We start from the raw sequence: 19184 nt of genomic DNA, 5'->3' as shown, positions 1-19184 counted from the left end.
ATGCAGGCTCCCTAGTTCCTTCCTGCTCAGGCTGTGTCCAGAATCTCTGGAGGGCATGCGCTAAGACCACTCAGCAACACAGGAGGGAAGCGGCAGCATGGGCTTCCTTATCTGGGGGTGCTGTCTTCCAACTTGCCCAGCCCCATGGGATGGCAGACTGGCAGCCTGAATCAGCAGCTCCTCATACTGTGCTGAGTGGAGCCTGCCAGGAAGGGTTTGGGGCAGAATGGGGGTGGGGGTGATCTGTGCTAAAATCAAGCTGGCTTCTCCTAGCCTCAGCCCCCTCCCCAGAAACCCAGTCTATGCTTAGGTCTCTTCTTGCATTAGAATAACTTAGTCCCGCCGGGCGCTGGTGGCTCACGCCTGTAATCCTAGCTACACAGGAGGCTGAGATCTGAGGATCTCGGTTCAAAGCCAGCCCGGACAGGAGAGACCGTGAGACTCCTATCTCCAATAAACCACCAGAAAACCGGAAGTGGCGCTGTAGCTCAAGTGGTAGAGCGCTGGCCTTGAGCTGAAGAGCTGAGGGACAGCGCCCAGGCCCAGAGTTCAAGCCCCACGACCGACAAAAAAAAAAAAAAAAAAGAATAACTTAGTCCCTTATATGGAGGCTAGCTATGGCTGCTAGTGCCCAGCCAATATTTTCAGGTATGTTGCTTAGTGTCAACCTTGTAGCTGCTTTCAGGGCCTCACAGATGAGGAAACCTGTAAGCCAAAGAGGTTGACCAAGATCACCAGCTGATTGGGAGTTGCATGTTGTCATCCTGTAGTGGCTTTCCCTGCCCACACATGGAACACAGTCTTCAGGGGCCACACGAGACCCCAGGATGCCTTGGACACCACAGCCAGCAGTGCTGAGTGGGAGAATGACCTTGGGCTTGAGCCCTCCTGGAGGAAGGGCCTCTTCTGGAGCCGCTGGGCTCCCAACCCTCAGGTTTCTTATGAGCCAGTCTTGCTCTCTTGGCTGGGACAGACTAGGAGAGGAAAGAAGGGGCAGAACCAGTGGAAGTGGTTATAGGTCAAAGTGCAAGGCCAGTTTTAAGCTCAAGTTGTAGAACTAACTTACTCTGTCACTGGCAAGCCATTACCAAATCAGAAAGCAGGCAGTTCAGGAAACAACGTCTCCAGCTATTTTCAGCAGAAAGGATGGAAGACAAAACCACGGGCACTTTCTTATATATTTTTGCTGGTCCTGGGGCTTGAACTCAGGGCCTAGTTGCTGTCCTTGAGCTTTTTTCTTTTTGCCAGTCCTGGGGCTTGAACTCAGATCCTGGGCACTGTCCCTGAGCTTCTTTTGCTCAAGGCTAGCACTCTACCACTTGAGCCACAGCACCACCTTTTCTGTTTATGTAGTACTGAGGAATCGAACCCAGGGCTTTATGTGTGCTAGGCAAGCACTCTACCACTAAGCCACATTCCCAGCTCATCCATGAGCTTATGTTGTTTTACCATTTGAGCCACACATCCACTTCCAGATATTTTTGGTAGTTTATTGGAGCTAAGAGTCTTATGAATTTTCTTGCCCAAGCTAGGTTTGAGCCATGATCCTCAGATTTCAGTCTCCTGAATACTTAGGATTATAGGTGTGAGCCATCTGTGCCAAGCCCTGGGGAAGGCTGGAAAGGTCAGCTTCTGGGCTACTACCACTAGGACTATTGGAACACACTGCCCTGTGTGCAGTGCTGTCCTCTCAGCACCAGGAAGCTGGACCTGCACCCTGGGATGGGGATGGACTGGTGTCACTGCCTCTCAACCCCCACAAAGCCAGAGACTTGTTGCTTTTGTTGAACTGTCAAGTTTGGGCCTCTGCCACAAAGGACAGATTCTAGCTAGGCAGGAGGCTGAGATCTGAAGATCGCAGTTCAAAAACAGCTAGAGCAGGACCGTCTGTGAGACTATGATCCATTAAACACCAAAAACGCCAGAAGTGGAGTTGTGGCTCAAGTGATGGAACACTAGCCTTAAGCACAAAAACTTGGGGACAGCCAGACCCTGGTGGCTCACACCTGTAATCCTAGCTACTCAAGGAGGCTGAGGTCTGAAGATCAGGGTTGGAAGCCAGTGGAGGCAGGAAAGCCCATGAGACTCTTACCTCAAATAAACTACTCAGAAAAAGCCAGAAGTGGCACTGAGGCTTAAGTGGTGGAGTGCTAGCTTTGAGCAAAAGAAGCTCAGGGACAGTACCCAGGCTCTGAGTACAAGCCCTAAGACCAGCACAAAAAAAGAAACAAGAAAACAAAAAAGCTAACTGCTCCATATAACAATTCAGTCATCTTCTTGTCCCATGTGTTTGCCCACTAATACATCATTTTATCCATCCACTCTTCCAGTGCTGGACACCAGGTGACCTCTAGCTTCTCCACCAAAACAGGCTATAGACTCAGTCCTGTAAGACTGCCAGTCTTCACCTACCAGTTGGATGTCCAAGGTTATGACCTATGATTCTCACCAATAGGCTATAAATTGGCGTTTCAATGATTATTTCTGGGTTTGATGGTTTCTAAGAAAGTTCACTGAAAACCAAGGAAACACTACTTAATTTTATGGGTTATGTTTCTGGAACACATCTGTAATTTCAGGACTCGGGTAAGTGGGTAGGTGTGAGGCCAGCCTGTGTGATATAGGGGGACCCGGCAGCTCTCCTCCTCTCTGAATTGGGCGATTATCAAGTGAAATGATAAACACAGAGATCTGGAGGCATGACTTAAGTGGTAGAGTGCCTTCTAGAAAGTGCCAGGGGCCTGAGTTCAGCCCAAATACTACAAACAACAGAATCCCAGCAAAATTTGTAGGATGAATAGGTATTTATAGCAAGATTTCTTGATATAAGGATAATACAAAGAGCAAGCAGGAAGTGGTAGCACATGGAAGGCAGGAAGGGAGAATACTGAGTTTAAGGCCAGTACAAGCAAAGTCGGGTATCACCCCTACACCTATTAGAATGACCAGAATCTAAAACACTGACACCATCAAATGCTAACAAGTATGTGGAGCAACAGGAACTCTCAGGCTGGCTGGAAAGTGGAAGGTAGGCACTTGGGAAGCTAATTTGTCAGTTTCTTACAAAACCAAACACTCCTACTATATGATCCAGCAATGGTACTCTTTGATATTTACTCAAACAACTTGAAAGCTTATGTCCATATAAAAACTTTTACATGTATGCCCAACCTTAGCAGCAATCAAGATTTCTCTCTGTAAGCAAATGGCACATCTAAACAATTGACTATTATTCGGTACCAAAAAAGGAATGAACTATCAAACCATAAAAAGACACAGCTTAGGGGCTGGGAAGGTGGCTCAGTGGTAGAGCGCTTGCCTTGCATGCCTGAGGCCCTGGGTTCGATTCCTCAGCACCACATAAGCAAAAAGAAAAAAAGCCTTAAGTGGTGCTGTGGCTCAAGTGGTAGAGCGCTAGCCTTGAGCTGAAGAGCTGAGGGACAGCACCCAGGCCCAGAGTTCAGGCCCCACGACCGGACCCCCCCCCAAAAAAAAAAAAAACGACACAGCTTAGTGTGCCTTAAATGCATGTTAGTGCCCGAGGCATGGCTCAAGTGGTGGAGCACCTGCCAGCAAAGTGAGAGATCCTGAATTCAAACATCTTTATATAGTCTGGATCTTAAGCATTGTCCCCCAAGCCGGAGTGTAGCTTAGTTCAACCCTCAGCACATCCAAAAAGGTGTGGACCCCAGGGCAGTGCTTGGCCCTTCAGGGCAGTGCTCCTGGGAAGTGGAACCTCCCGGGAAGTGGGACCAGTAGGAGGTTGTTAGATCATTGAATGTGTTACTCAAAGGAGGTAATGAGACCAGAGCCCTATCTTCTCCTGTTGCAACCCACCGGGACTGGGAGCAAGGCAATAACGGAGACTAGTCCTTAGAATTGAGGTTTGGGGTACCAGAGGACCTATAGCCTTCCACCATCTTCAGATCCCAAGGTTCCATTCACCAAGGTTTTCATTGGTCTTGTATAGGGCAGCATGTGCAGAAAGTAAGGTATAAACTTCAACGTGACAATATTTTTGTATACAAGTGGTAGGTGACCACCTCATTCCGAGAGAACAGTAAACAGCTTACAATTTGCATAAACCTTAATCTACCCCCAGCATGGAGTTAGACCACAGCCAGGATAGAAATCTGAATTCCCATTAAGCTAGGACAGATGTATTTCCAAGAAACTCAACGTTCTCAGAGTACATTGGGAAAAGGCCTTTCACACTCCCAATCCTTTCAGGGTCTCACAGCTTGGATTTTCAGGCTCTCACATTATCCCTCTTTTTTGTATAAAGGGATGAGCAGGTTTGCTCTACCACATACTCTCTTTTTTTCTGATGCTGATTCTGAGGCTTGAACTCAGGGCCTGGGCACTGTCTCTGAGCTTTTGTGCCCAAAGGTAGTACTCTACCATTTGAGCCATAGCTCCACTTCTGGCCTTTTGGTGGTTAAATTGGAGATGAGTCTCAAGGACTTTCCTGCCTACACTGGTTTTGAACCATGATCCTCAGATCTCAGTTCTCTCAGTAGCTAGGATTACAAGGATGAGCCACTAGTGCCCACCCTGTCATGAAATACCCTAACAAATCAACAAATCTTAACTTGAAGGACAGAAGACTAGATGGACGCTGTAACAATTAAAGAAATAAGGTACTACTGAAGGAAAACTTTTTTTTTTTTTGAGAGTCCTGGGGCTTGAATTCTGGGCCTGGGCACTGTCCCTGAGCTTTTTTTGCTCAAGGATGGCACTTGAGCCCCTTCCAGCTTTTTCTGTGTATGTGGTACTGAGGAACTGAACCCAGGGCTTCATGCATGCGAGGCAAGCACTCTACTGCTAAGCCACATTGTCAGCATGGGCTTTTTTGAGTAGTTTATTGGAGATAAGACTCTCTTAAAGACTTTTCTGCCCAAGCTGCCTTCAAACTCCAATTTTCAGATCTCAGCCTGCTGAGTAGTTAGGATTACAGGCATGAGTCACTGACACTCGGCCTTTACATGTTTGATTTAAGGAAAAACTTGACAAAGTATGCATGTTGGGTATCTGAAGGAATATGAAGTTCAAAAGGTATTGCAAAAAATAAAAATGGCTGATAAAATCTGACTACAAAAAATAAGTTTTCTGGGGCTGGGAAGTTGGCTCAGTGGTAGAGCGCTTGCCTTGCATGCCTGAGGCCCTGGGTTCAATTCCTCAGCACCACATAAGCAAAAAAGAAAAAAGCCAGAAGTGGCACTGTGACTCAAGTGGTAGAGCGCTAGCCTTGAGCTGAAGAGCTGAGGGACAGCGCCCAGGCCCAGAGTTCAGGCCCCACGACCGGACCCCCCCCCAAAAAAAAATTTTTTTCTGTAAAGTAATAAAAATCTCTCTCTCTCTCCCTCCCCCCACTCCTCTTTGCCAGTCCTGGAGCTTGAACTCTTTGAGCCTCTCTGTGCTGAAGGCTAGCACTCTACTACTTGAGCCACAGCACCACTTCTGGCTTTTTCTGTGTATGTGATGCTGAGGAACCGAACCGAGGGCTTCATGCATGCGAGACAAGCGCTCTACCATTCTACCACTAAGCCACATTCCCAGCCCCCAGAAAAGTTTTTCTTGTATACAGGTTTGCAAGACAACAAGTAAAATAGCTTAAGTAAATGTGAGAAAAGCGTTGGTGACCCTATTAAACTAAAAAAATAACCTATCTTCCTGCCGATATAAAAAGGGCACTCTTCGCAACAGCTTTTTACAAAGCGGTTTTTTGTTTGTCTGTCTTTGTTTTTTATTGTTACAGGGAAATGCAGGAACTTGCCACTAGGGAAGCGGGCCTTTTCGGAAGACTACACTTCCCACGAGGCTGCGCGACATTGCCCGGCCTTCCGGACTACATTTCCCATGAGAGTTCGCGCCATGGCCCCAGCCTCCCGACACACCCTGCGTGCTTTACCCGCCAGCTTTGGCTTCTGCCAGGGAGCGTCAGGTGATGGAGAGCAGCGACCCTACAATCGCTGGAAGGCAGCGCGTCCACCTACGCCCCGCTACTCTGCGGGACGCAGCCCCGGTCACGCTACACCTCCTGCCCTGCGAAGTCCTGGCGAACCGGCCCGCGCCAGTGGAGCGGTTCTTCACGCCTGCCATCCGTCAAGGCCCTGACGGTGAGCCACTGGTCCACTCCTGCTCCCAGCAGTCTTTGCGCTCGTCGCGGGCGCCGCGAGGGCTCCTGGGTATCGTGGTTCGTTCGAGCGGGCGAGCGGGCGCGCTCTCCCGCAGAGCTTGTGTACCTGGCTGGCCTGATCGGGGACCCGGTCCTCCCTCCGGCAGGACTCCAGGTGTCGTTCCGGGGCCGCAGCCTCCGGGGCGAGGAGGTGGCCGTGCCCACTGGCCTCGCTGGATACGTGATGGTGACCGAGGGAAAGGGTGACGGGCTGAGGAAACAGGACTTCGCGGAGAGCCTGAAGAACGGCGGAGAGGAAGAGCAGGAGCCGCTGGAGCGGGACTTCGTGAGCCAAGGGACAGGGGAGGCCGGGGTGCGGGAGGAGCAGCAGTTCCAGTGCTGAGTGGGCCCCTTTCCAGGACCGCTTTATCGGAGCCACTGGCAGTTTCAGCCGCTTCACCCTGTGGGGCTTGGAGACCACCCCTGGCCCAGATGCCAAAGTTCATGGGGCGCTGGCTTGGCCCGACCTCGCTGCAGCGGTGAGTAAAACGGGGACCTCTTCCTCCCAGGCCTGTCCCCCTCCCGGAATCTTGTCCCTAGTGGATCTGGGGCCTTATCGCTGAAACACCATGGGATGAGACAGGGAAGGGTGGGAAGCACAGCTGTCTCCCACGTGCTCCTCGGCCGTTAAAAGGGGGTGACGTTCTGAGTATAGCTCCTTCCTGGCTAGTAGGCTCTCGAATCTTAGAATTTACTACAGTGGAGGCGACTTCCCGTTGCAGATTCACGCACAGGTGCCTGAGGACTGAGAAACAGCTTGAAAGCTACAGATCTGTTCACACCAGTAACTTCACTTCACTTTGAAGCCACTGATTATGTTCTCCCAATAAACAGCCTCTTCACAGCACCTGTGAGTCTGTGGGCACATTGGTGTCCCAAAGCCAGCTTGGTTCCTTCTTCCACAAGAACTCTTTGGTGGCTCTGGCCTATAGAGACAATTTATTGCTGGGGGCAATTAGAGCAAGGGAGGCCAGATTTTGCAGCCAGCATCCATCCCACCCCCAGCTCCTACTTTACAAAAGAAATTTTTACAATCACCAACCCTCTGTACAGTGTCCCCTGTCCCATATTACTGTACACAGCTGCTTAGCTTCCTCTGGTCTCTGGTTCAGAGCAGGCCTGGGCATGTGGCCAGTTGTCCTTGGAACTAGCTTAGCCCTGAGCTCGCCTTGATCCCGGCCCCTCCCAGGCCTGTCTTCTGGAACTGTCCTCAGCCCTGTCTCCCTTGGCTGCCTTCTCTTCCTTGGTGTGCCTCTTGGGAGCCCTGCTAGGGGCAGAATAGGCTGCCAGTCCTGTTTCTGACAGCTGTCGTGGTGCTGTGATGGGCAATGCCTGGTCACCACTTTCCTCTCTTGCTCCAGTCCTTGGGAGTGAAATGCAGACACTTGGAGTCAATTCGAAGGAGCCTCTTGAGCATAGCTCGCTCATGCCCATCCACGATGTCTTCTGACAAAGTCAGGATGTACTGTCCCTGGATAGGAGATGGGCCCAGCAGATAATCAGCCATAGCCACACAGGGCCTACAACCTACACCCTCTGGCTTACCTCCCTGGCATGCCTCCTACCTTGTAGTAATTGATGAGGTTGAGGTACTGCAGGGTGGATATGACATCCTCTTTCTTGATGCTTGTGATTTCACTGATCTCACTGGGGGAGAAGGGGGCAAAGGTCAGCTTCTCTGAGGGCCCTCATCTGTCCCCAGGACTCCCAGGGACAGACATCATGCCATGCATTGCCCAGGTACAAAGCCAAACTCACTTGATGGTGATCTGTGGCCTCTCCCCACTCTCTGACTTCAGCCCCATCAAGATCTCCAAAATGGTCTGGGACCAGTAACTTCTGTAGGATAGGAGGCCAAGATCCGAAAGGGGCTTCTCAGGGGTCCCTGTCTTCCCTTCCACTTTGGAGAGTTCATAGCCTGAAGCATTGTGGAGCAGGAGAGGGTGGGTGAGTAGTCACAAGTGTGCACACAGGCAACCACACAACAGTAGCAGCTGCAGAGTTAGGCTATTTCTCATCCTAGTCATCATGTCTGGCACTTGCAACCTTGGGTTATGTGGCTTTTCTGCTCTATCTCATACCTTTCCTCAGAAAGGTCAAGTAGGCATTCACTCTTCATCTGCAAGCTGAGCAGATGAGGAATTGAAGGCACCAAGCAGCAGCTGCAATCCAGGGGTGCTCAGAAGCCAGCGAAGGCTTATACATAAACTGGGAGAATGCAGATACAAAGGCTTATGGAGAGAAAAATATCACCAATTTTCCTTTGCTTTTCGTTCCCTTATATCCTGTTTAAGGGATGGGGGGGGGGAGGTGAGGCCAGCCATCATCTGTGCCCCGTCCCGAGGATGCCTGAATTGGTGAAATCAGTCCCCCAGCTGTGACCCTGGGAGTGTCAGCTGATCTAAGATGTGGTTGTGAGGGTAGGAAAGCACATCTGGATGCTTCCCATCTCAGGGAAGGTCATTACACAAAACCAAGTAAGTGACCTGGAACTTCACAGCAGCTTCTGCCTATTTGGGCTAACTACTGGGCACTGCCAGATAGATTCTGGTGAGATCCAAAGGCTTTGTAGAGCTGAGTGGCTTCACTGCTTTTCCACAGGGACCTTTAATTTTTTGCTATGGCTCTGGTATGTCTCTAACTTACCACAGAAGCCCTTCCTCACCTGCAGCCTAACTGGCCTCATGGTGAACCTTGGAGCTTTCTGCTTTTCCACCCTTGCTACCTATCATCAGTCTTACCCTCTTCCCAGTCTACTGTGACTTGACCCAAGCATCCTGTGGTAAGACAGACCAAGAGGCTGGTGTCGAGAGAGGAAGCAAGAAGGGGAAGAGGGCACAGTGGTTTCTTACTCAGCTCTGCTGGATCCCCACTGCATGTGGTCCTCACAGATCCACTAAGGCCATATTCACCATCACAGCCCCTCCCAGGGAACATCCACCTTGTGAGCTATGTGGAATTGTGCTTTGAGGTGCCCTGTTGGACAGAGTCCACCCCCACAAAAGTCTTGACTTGACTTTTTTCTGAACTCTGGGCCTGGGCGCTGTCCCTCAGCTCTTCAGCTCAAGGCTAGCGCTCTACCACTTGAGCCACAGCGCCACTTCCGGCTTTTTTTCTTTTTGGTTATGTGGTGCTGAGGAATTGAACCCAGGGCCTCATGCATGCAAGGCAAGCGCTCTACCACTGAGCCACCTTCCCAGCCCCAAGTCTTGACTTTTTTGTGTATTCCTCTACATGTTCTACCAAGCTGAGTTTGCCACAGATGTGACCCGTTTGGGTATACCATTTGATCAATAAAAAATTTCTCAAGTGGACTATGATCTTGGTCAGGTCAGATCAGTGTCTTCACTGGGCAAACAGCTAAGAATTCTGACTCCTAGGTCAGAACGTGGATATTCCAGCACTTTGGAGAGTGCTGAGATGAATGGGGGGTGAAGTGGGGCTAGAAAGCATCCCTCCTGCCGGGCGCTGGTGGCTCACGCCTGTAATCCTAGCTACTCAGGAGGCTGAGATCTGAGGATCACGGTTCAAAGCCAGCCCGGGCAGGAGAGACCGTGAGACTCCTATCTCCAATAAAACCACCAGAAAACCGGAAGTGGCGCTGTAGCTCAAGTGGTAGAGCGCTCGCCTTGAGCTGAAGAGCTAAGGGACAGCGCCCAGGCCCAGAGTTCAAGCCCCACGACCGACAAAAAAAAAAAAAAAAAAAAAGAAAGCATCCCTCCTGGGCTTCAAGATTTACTTGGGGGGCTGGGAAGGTGGCTCAGTAGTAGAGCTCTTGCCTCGCATGCATGAGGCCCTGGGTTTGATTCCTCAGCATCACATAAGCAGAAAAAGCCGGAAGTGGCACTGTAGCTCAAGTGGTAAAGGGCTAGCCTTGAGCTGAAGAGCTGAGGGACAGCGCCCAGGCCCAGAGTTCAGGCCCCATGACCGGACCCAAAAAAAAAAAAAAAGATGGAACAACAAAAGGAACAGCCCAAGTCCATCTTATAATTGGTAACTTGATCAAGACTTTTTCTATGCCCTTTTTTTTTTTGGTGGTGCTGGTGTCTGAACACATAGCCTTATACTTGCTAGGCAGGTGGTCTGCCATTAGAGCTATGCCTTCAGCCCTTTTTTGCTTTATTTTTCAGAAAGAGTATTCCCACTTACTGCCTTGGACGGCAGTCCTACCTTTGCCTCCCATGTAGCTGAGATTTTAGGTGCATGCCTCTACAAGGCTTAAGATAGGATCTCAATCAATTTTTGCATGGACCAACCTTGAACCAAGTCCTCCCTCCCCTTCACCTCCCAAGTAGCTGAGATTACAGATATGCTGGGCCTTGTATTAACAGCCTTCTAAACATCTACTACCTGCAAGAGTCCTGGAGATATGAACCATGGGTCCTTGGCCAATAACTTGTATCATGGAATAAGCCCAGCCAGATGAGTAAGTTCTTAAGGGCTCCAGGCAGATGAGCCCAGTTTGGAAAAAGTTGAGTGGTGCTTAGAAAACTAGCCAAAAAGTAGTAGGGGTTGAGAACCTACTCCAGCAGGGGAGAGACCTTAGTTGAATCCCACCTCTATTTTTAGCCAGTTCCTATGGTGATTGGGCTATACTACCAGGGCTGAGAATGTCAGCAACCTGGCCTGTCTGTGAAACAGGTGAGGGTGTATTTGTTCTGGGCCTGGGCCTCTCTGTCCCTCTAGACCTGGCTGGCAGCATGCATACTCACTGAACTCAATCAGCAATTTGCCATAGCCCCGGCGCTGGTAAGGAGGCAGGGTCAAGATGCAGGCCACATTATAGTCTTCTGTGGACTCCTTCTCCTGGAAGAGAGGTACAGGTTAATAAGGGAAGGGGCCTGACTCTGGTAGGACTGAGGGACAGTCTAGGTGATAGCTGACCTTGGAGAAGTAGCCCACGATGTGAAAGCCCTTGCAGTCATACTCTGTCATCACGTAGAAGAGGAAGGGGTCTGTGTCATAGTACAGGGTCTTGTGGTCAAGGAAACACTTGGCTAAAAGACACAGGTTCTGGGAGTAACTCTGCAAAGGAAAAAGGTCTGTCATTACTTTGGGGAGCTATGACCAGGGTGGATAGGTGATGGCAGTTGCTTCCTGGGGTTTCACCTACTCCACCAGTCAGATCACTGTCACTTATTTAGGCAGGGCCATTTTTCAGCGTCTGGGAGTCCACATACCAGTTCCATACTGATGTCTAGTCACTTATAAGACATGCATGTTTCCTCTGCCCCCCCCCCCCCCGTTACTTCTGCCTAAGCCTGATCTGGGGGACTCCACAGCCATCTGCTGACTTTCTTTTGTTTTAATCAAGCCACAGGCCTGGGTGCTGTTCCTGAGCTTATTTTGCTGAACGCTAACACTCTTGCATTTGAGCCACAGCTCCACTTCCTGCTTTTGGGTGGTTTACTGGAGGTAAAAGTCTCATGGACTGTTTTTTTTGTTTTGTTTTGTTTTTTTGGGTCCGGTTGTAGGGCCTGAACTCTGGTCCTGGGCGTTGTCCCTCAGCTCTTCAGCTCAAGGCTAGCGCTCTACTACTTGAGCCACAGGGCCACTTCCGGCTTTTTTTCTTTTTGGTTATGTGGTGCTGAGGAATTGAACCCAGGGCCTCATGCATGCAAGGCAAGCGCTCTACCACTGAGCCACCTTGCCAGCCCCTCTCACAGGGACTCTATGGGTTGGCTGTGGACTGTAGTCCTCATATCTCAGCCCTCTGAGTAGCTAGAATTATAGGCATGAGCCATTGGCACTGGACGCTCTCTGCTGTTTTTTTCTGTTGTTGTTGCTGGTCATGAGGCTTGAACTCTGGGCTTGGGTACTGTCCATCAGCTCTTCATCTCAAGGGGAATGCTCTGCCACTTGAGCCACAGCACCACTTCTGGTTTTTTGGTGGTTAACTGGAGATGGGCCTCATAAACTTCCCTGCCCAGGCTGGCTTTGAACTATGATCCTCAGATCTCAGCCTCCTGAATAGGTAGGATTACAGGTATGAGCCACCAGTGCCTGGCCTCTGATTTTTTAATTTTTAATTTTTTTAACTTTTGAAGAAGTCAGGGGCTGGGAAGGTGGCTCAGTGGTAAAGTGTTTGCCTAGCATGCATGAAGCCCTGGGTTTGATTCCTCAGTATCACATAAACAGAAAAAGCCAGAGGTGGTGCTGTGGCTCAAGGTAGAGTGTTAACTTTGAGCCAAAAAGAAGCTCAGGAACAGTGCCCAGGCACTGAGTTCAAACCCCAGGACTGCAAAACAAAACAAACCACAAATAAGTCAGACTCCTACCAAGTCTCAAGACTGAAACTCTGCCCATCTGGCAAGTCAAAATCCTATGGTTTTAGCTCACAGTCATTCATCTTGAAAATTAAGCCACTATCCTATATACTTGGAACAAAATAACAGTTTTGGGTGATCCCCCAGAATGACAAATAATCTGGCTGCTTTATATCCGTGGTATCAAGAGGAATTTCAGACACAGCTGCCTCCCCCCCATATTGGTGATTAAACCCAAGACCTTTGAGTGTGTTAGACAGCCATGCCACCAGCCCTTTTATTTTTTATTTTTTTTTGGGAGGGGTCCGGTCGTGGGGCCTGAACTCGGCCTGGGAGCTGTCCCTCAGCTCTTCAGCTCAAGGCTAGCGCTCTACCACTTGAGCCACAGCACCACTTCTGGCTTTTTTCATTTTGCTTATGTGGTGCTGAGGAATCGAACCCAGGGACTCATGCACGCAAGGCAAGAGCTCTACCACTGAGCCACCTTCCCAGCCCTTGTTTATATTTTGTTTCTGAGACAGAATCTTGTGAACTTGAGGCTGGCCTCAAACTTTCTTTTTTCTTTTTTGTCCGGTCCTGGGGCCTGAACTCTGGGCCTGGGAACTGTCCCTCAACTCTTCAGCTCAAGGCTAGCACTCTACCACTTGAGCCACAGCGCCACTTACCGCTTTTTTCTTTTTGCTTATGTGGTGCTGAGGAATCGAACCCAGGACCTCAGGCATGCAAGGCAAGTACTCTACCACTGAGCCACCTTCCCAGCCCCTGGCCTCAAACTTTCAGTCTTCCTGACTCCACTTCCTGAGTAGCCAGCTTGTACGTACTGGGCATATCCATGAATGCCCAGGTCCACACTTAACCAGATTTCTCACCAGGGCAGATCCCAGTCAATCTTGTGGCCCATCTTTCCCCATTGACCTGAACTGTCCCTTACCTTGCCTTACTCTCTATGCTTTCCCTTTTAGCCATAGTGACCATTGCCTTTCACACAGTATCCCGGAGGTCTGTGCATGCCTTAAGAACCCAATGATTAGAATTTCCTTACTTTCTCCTTCACATCCAGGCTCAAGGACACTCGTGAAGCCTTGATGATTACTTTTTCTAAACTCTGCTAATCTGCCCTTCGTTCATGACTTCTCAAAACAGGATGGCAGTAGCTGGCACTTATTGAGTATGTGTGTCAGTACCAGGGCTTGAACCCTTGGCCTCATATTCTCACTTGGCTTTTTCACTCAAGGCTGAAAGTCTATACCACTTGAGCCACACCTCCCCTTCTGGCTTTATGTTGAATTAGAGATAAGAATCTCACAGACTTTCCTGCCCAGGCTAGCTTCCAACCAATCATGATCCTCTAATCGCAGCCCCCTGAGTAGCCAGGATTACAGGCATGAAGCACCAGGTCTTAATATCTATTTCAGCTATGACTCTCAGAGAAGTCTAACTCTTGGTCATCTGTATCCCCCACCATCTGCCTTATGGCAGGAATTCAATAAAAACAGGCTGAATCTTCAGTTGCTCACTTGGCTTATACCAGGTCCCACTATCCTCACTCACTGACCTTGTTTTTCCGCCCATCAATCTCAAAGAAGGAGATGGTGCCTTTGCGGTAAATCTCATTGCCTGGAGGGTGCCGCAGGTCACACTTGGTCTGAGGAAGAGAGGAGGTCAGGGGCAGAGGCTGGTGTGGGGATGCTGTGAGGGAAGCCTCCTGGGACCCTTCATACCAAGTGGCGCTGCAGACACTTGAGGCTACGGCCGTATTTGAGGCAGAATTCGCACAGGTACAGGACAGGCAATGTGGTGAGCTCCTGTGGGTACGGGGAGAAGTACCACGGCTTGAGGCGGTGTCGGCCCAGCTCGATACACTCTATGTTCTTCATCCGGGTGACAATGTCGTCGTGACTCCGGTCTGACACCAAACTACCAGTCATGCGTGGTGCTGATGGTATTCCATCTGAGCTGTCCTGAGAGTCCTACCAGGGGCCAGTGGAAGAGTCCAGATTAAAGGAGACAGCTTAGCAAGAACATTGTAACTCCCAGTCCTGTGCAAGCTTCTTCCTGCAAGCCTAATGGCCGCTATGGGGAAAGTACCATAAGCCTCACCTTCCAAAATAAGGAAAACAAAGCTGAAAAACTGGTCATTCGGAAAAGATTATGCAAGAGCCAGTCTGAACCATGCTCTGCCACATTTCCAATCCTACCGTCACTACCCAATACCCTTTTTTTGTTTTTTTTATTTTTTTTGTCAGTCGTGGAGCCTGAACTCTGGGCCTGGGCGCGGTCCCTCAGCTCTTCAGCTCAAGGCTAGCGCTCTACCACTTGAGCCACAGCGCCACTTTGTCTTTTTCTGCTGAGGAATCGAACCCAGGGCCTCATGCATGCAAGGCAAGCACTCTACCACTGAGCCACCTTCCCAGCCCGCTTTGTTTAGTTTTAAACTTGACAGTGATTAGACTTTGCACCCCAGCTTCCCTCATCCACTGCTCCGTAGACACACCTCATCAGTGCCCAAGCAATTTGACTTCCGCTTCCGTCCAGGCTGAGCTGCCACTGCCCTGCGGGCTGATCCATTCTGCAGAGATGGTAAAAGAAGGAGTGGCTGTGAGATGAGCCTGAAGGAGGCTGCCAGAGAGCAGAAAGGAAGATGAGGTGATTGAGGGGACTCACCTGAGGAAACACTGAAGCTGGGGCTGTCTCGTTAGGCACTGGCGTTGCTGGTGAAACCACCTCCACCTTCCGTTTCTGCAGAGAGAAACCAAAAAAGGTGGGTCAGAAGGTAGAGAAGGTGGGACCTGAGAAGAAAGCAAGGTCCCTGGAATTGCTGAGGGTACCGTTGAGCGGTGGTTGGGTTGCAGGCAGGAGCTGGAGGAGAGCGGCTGGTCGGGCTCACCACCGGGAATGGCCTCCCGCTCCTTAGGCAGGTTGAAGCGGAGTGTGATCTGGACCGGGATTGGCAAGGTCTTCCCGCTGGCCTGGGCGGAGGCCGGCTGTAGAGATAGGTCCAGGGTCTTCCTCTGGGGTGGGGATGGTGGTGGGATGGCGAAGGGGAGGAGGGGCCCCTCATCATGGAGTGATCAAACCCCACCCAATGCTTTCTCAAGGACTCAGTAATAATCACTGGACTCTGGAAACTACATCTGCAATTTGGCCCCGTCCTTTGCAAGCTATAGTCAAGGTGGGAGTGTGCCGCCTCCTCCTGCCCATCCAGCCCCTAAGGCCAAGAGATGAGAGAAGGAAGAGGCATCAGAGAAGAGGGGAAGTGGGGGACCTACTCACCACCTCTCTCTCTGGAGAGCCGGGGCGGGACCCAGGAAGTCCGTTCTTGGTTGGGGTCTTGGCCTCTTTCTTGGGGAACTGGATCTTCTTTAGGTCCAGCCGCTCATGGGTCACCCATTCATCCAGACGTTTGTTGACTGCAGCAGTGGGAGTGGCTCAGGAGGGAATGCCAGAGGCTGCCCCTCACCCTACCCAGCAGCCCCATCCCACCCAGACCCAGAACTCACAGTCAATATAATGGACGTAGAAAAGCTTCCGGCCACTGATGTCCTTCACGCTTAGGATCTCAGCCAGGGCTATGGGAACAACACAAACAGGGGTCTCAGACCAGGCTATGAGGCTCCACCTTTCTACAACCCGAGCCCAACCCCCACGTCTGAACCTACTACTCCAGCACTTGGAAGCTCTGGCCCAAGCCCCCTCCAGGAACGAAGTGCCACCCCAGATCCTGGCCCCGCCCGGTCCACCTCGGAGCCACGCCCTCCGGAGCACTCACGCCCGCCCGCCCCAGGATTCCAGAGGCTCCTCCCTCTCCCAGGGGTTCCGAGGACTCCCTCCCGCCCCGCGCCTCGGGTTCCTTGGCCCCGCCCCTCTACGTCACTCACGCCACTCATCTTCGTTGTCCTGGTTCCGCCGCAGCACGGGTAGGCGGCAACCCTCGATTATCTCCCCCTGGGGAGACAGCGGGGCGCCAGGGTCGGCTACTGGGGGGCCTCGGGCTCTACCCACCTCCCCTAGCTCCCTCCGCCCCGCCCCAGGCACCGGACTCACCACCTCCGCCATCTTCCCTCCCTCCACTGCCACTTCCGGCCCCTCTGGGAGACGTCACTTCCGGGACTCACTGCACGGCGGGCCGGGGCCTCCTGACGCCACTCTAGAAGACAACATTTGAGAGACTCCCCGGCCCTGTTGCAAGCGGGAGGTGGCTGGCAGGAGAATGGGGGAGTCGAAATGTCCGGCCGGGCCCTCGGGGGAAATTCCTACATTGTGCAGACGACTTGATTCGGTCACGTGATGCCCACCGGGCGCGACGTCGGTCACGTGTGGCGGCGCTGGTCACGTGGAGCTGGCGATTGCCTGGTGTCGGCGCGCTGGCCCCTCCAAGTGAGGCGGCGGCTGCGGAGTGGGCCGCCTGTGCGGTGCCTGCGGTGGGCCTGGAGGGCGGGAAGTGACTCTTGGAAGCTGGTGGAGTCCTAGCGATTGGTAGGGCTTGAATTCCTTGCTAGGCCTGTAGACTTGATGGCGTGGGACTGGAGACTCCAGGAAGATTCCCAACCTTGTTTTGTACGTTGATTTTTCTCGTCTTAAAAACAATACATGGTGAACCTATTCCTAGCCACTCAGGAGGCTGAGTTCTGAGGATCGCGGTTCAAAGCCAACCGGGCAGGAAAGTCCGTGAGACTCATCTCCAATAAACCACTCGAAAACCGGAAGTGGCGCTGTAGCTCAAGCGGTAGAGCGCTCGCCTTGAGCTCTTGAAGAGCGCAGGGACAGCGCCCAAGCCCAGTGTTCAAGCCCCATGACTGACATAAAATAAAAAACAAAAATAATACATGGGCTGGGAAGGTGGCTCAGTGGTGGAGTGTTGCCTCACATGCGTGAGGATCTGGGTTCGATTCCTCAGCACTAACATAAGCAAAAAATAAAGCCAGAAGTGGCGCTGTGGCTCAAGTGGTAGGGTACTAGCTTTGGGCAGAAGAGCTGAAGGACAGCGCCCAGGCCTAGAGTTCAGGCCCCACAACCGACAAATCAATAAATAAAAAAAATTCATAGAAGCTGGGCACTGGTGCCTCTTGAATGTAATCCTAGGTACTAAGGAGGCTGAGATCAAAGCCAGCCCAGGCAGGAACATCTGTGAGACTCTTATCTCCAATTAACCACCAGAAAACAAGAAGTAGCGCTGTAGGGCTAGGAATGTGGCTCACTGGTAGAGTGCTTGCCTTGCATGCCTGAGGCCCTGGGTTCGATTCCTCAGCACCACATAAAAAGAAAAAAGCCGGAAGTGGCACTGTGGCTCAAGTGGTAGAGCGCTAGCCTTGAGCTGAAGAGCTGAGGGACAGCACCCAGGCCCAGAGTTCAGGCTCCACGACCGGACCCAAAAAAAAAAGAAGTAGCGCGGTAGCTCAAGTGGTAGAGCACTTGCCTGGAGCTGAAAAGCTGAGCGACAGCACCAGGGCCCAGAGTTCAAGCCCCATGACCGACAAAATAGAGACGGGGTGCGGGATCACACCTGTGATCCTAGCTGCACAGGAGGCTGAGCTATGAGGATCTTGGTTAGGAGTCAGCCCGGGCACAAAGTCCGCACCAGAGAAAGCTGAAGTTGGACCTGTGGCTGTATGGTAGAATGCTCAGTGACAGCACCCAGGACCTGAGTTCAAGGCCCAGGACAGGCACACACAAAAAAGAAAATTTCCTGAGACTGGCTAGGTATTGATGACTTGAATCTGTAATCCTAGCTACCCAGGCTGATCTCTGAGGGTCCTGTTACAAAGCCAGCCCAGCCCAGAAAGTTTGTGAGATTTTTTTTTTCTTTTTTGTTGGTGGTGGGGCCTAAACTGGGCTTGGGTGCTGTCCCTCAGCTCTTTAGCTCAAGGCTAGCGCTCTACCACTTGAGTCACAGCACCACTTCCAGCTTTTTTCTTTTTGTTTATGCGGTGCTGAGGAATCAAACCCAGGGCCTCATGCATGCAAGGCAAGCAGTCTACCACTGAGCCACCTTCCCAGCCCCTTTGTGAGATTCTTATCTCCAAGTAACCACCAAAAAGCCAAAAGTGGACCCGAACCAGGTGGTAGAGCCCCTTGAGAGAAAAAGTTCAAGGACCCTGAGTTCAAGCCCCCAGTATAGCACACACATGAAAGAAAAGAATAAGGAAGGGAATGAGGGAACGAGGTAGAGAAGGAAAGAAGAGAAAAAAAATGAGAATGGTCCCAAGAAGTAACATCCTTTGGAAGCAAAATAATTGCTTAAAATTTGATAATTTTTCACTGGATGCCAGTGGCTCATGCCTATAATCCTAGCTATTAAGAGGCTGGGATCTGAGGATCTTGATACAAAGCCAGCCTGGGCAGGAGAAGTCCATGAGACTCTTATCTCCAATTAAATACCAGAAAACCAGAAGTGGGGCTATGGCTCAGGTGGTAGAGCACTCCTCTTAAGCTGAAGAGCTCAGGGACAGTGCCCAGAGGTCAAGCCCCAAGAATGACCGACAAAAAAAGAAGTTATAATCAAGGGAGCCCCCATGTGCTCCTGGCCTCAGCTGTTTGGCTTCCTGCTTCCCTGCCAAGTTGTGACTTTCAGGGGGCCTCTCCAGAGGCACAACAGGGAGCCTCCTGATCTGGAGTTTTCACCCTTCAAACACCCCCTTTGTCTTTACCCTCTCCTCCCTCTTACTTTTCTTACTTTTTTTTCTCTTTCCTTTCCCTCCCTCCCTTCCTTCCTTCCTTCCACAGTACTTGGAACTGAACTC

The 19184-nt window shown here is 51.1% G+C and overlaps 2 protein-coding genes across 5 annotated transcripts; one reads left to right on the top strand and one right to left on the bottom strand.

Annotated features, from left to right (window-relative positions):
• The first annotated feature begins 5947 nt into the window (after positions 1–5947).
• LOC138824319 (ribonuclease H2 subunit C-like) lies at positions 5948–7025 on the top strand. Its single transcript, XM_070018126.1, has 4 exons — positions 5948–6119; positions 6286–6464; positions 6538–6657; positions 6901–7025. Exons 1-4 carry the CDS (start codon positions 5948–5950, stop codon positions 6925–6927), a joined length of 498 nt encoding a protein of 165 aa, XP_069874227.1. The 3' UTR covers positions 6928–7025.
• A 73-nt stretch (positions 7026–7098) lies between these two features.
• LOC138824318 (histone acetyltransferase KAT5) lies at positions 7099–16637 on the bottom strand. Of its 4 annotated transcripts, XM_070018123.1 has the most exons (14): positions 16489–16637; positions 16323–16389; positions 15945–16013; positions 15718–15854; positions 15273–15428; positions 15109–15183; positions 14939–15013; positions 14166–14414; positions 14000–14089; positions 11063–11203; positions 10891–10984; positions 7937–8096; positions 7744–7825; positions 7099–7649 (listed from the first exon to the last, which is right to left on the bottom strand). In XM_070018123.1, exons 1-14 carry the CDS (start codon positions 16498–16500, stop codon positions 7515–7517), a joined length of 1542 nt encoding a protein of 513 aa, XP_069874224.1. In that variant the 5' UTR covers positions 16501–16637; the 3' UTR covers positions 7099–7514. The 4 variants fall into 4 exon arrangements, with proteins under 4 accessions (XP_069874224.1, XP_069874226.1, XP_069874222.1 ...); XM_070018125.1 differs by lacking the exon at positions 15273–15428 and having other exon boundaries at positions 16489–16633; XM_070018121.1 differs by having other exon boundaries at positions 16323–16515.
• Between the last annotated feature and the right edge of the window lie 2547 nt (positions 16638–19184).

The sequence above is a fragment of the Dipodomys merriami genome, unplaced genomic scaffold, assembly GCF_024711535.1.
Source record: "Dipodomys merriami isolate MVZ:Mamm:240054 unplaced genomic scaffold, mDipMer1.0.p SCAF_128, whole genome shotgun sequence".
Classification (NCBI taxonomy): domain Eukaryota; kingdom Metazoa; phylum Chordata; class Mammalia; order Rodentia; family Heteromyidae; genus Dipodomys; species Dipodomys merriami.
This window is presented reverse-complemented; position numbering and strand designations above follow the sequence as displayed.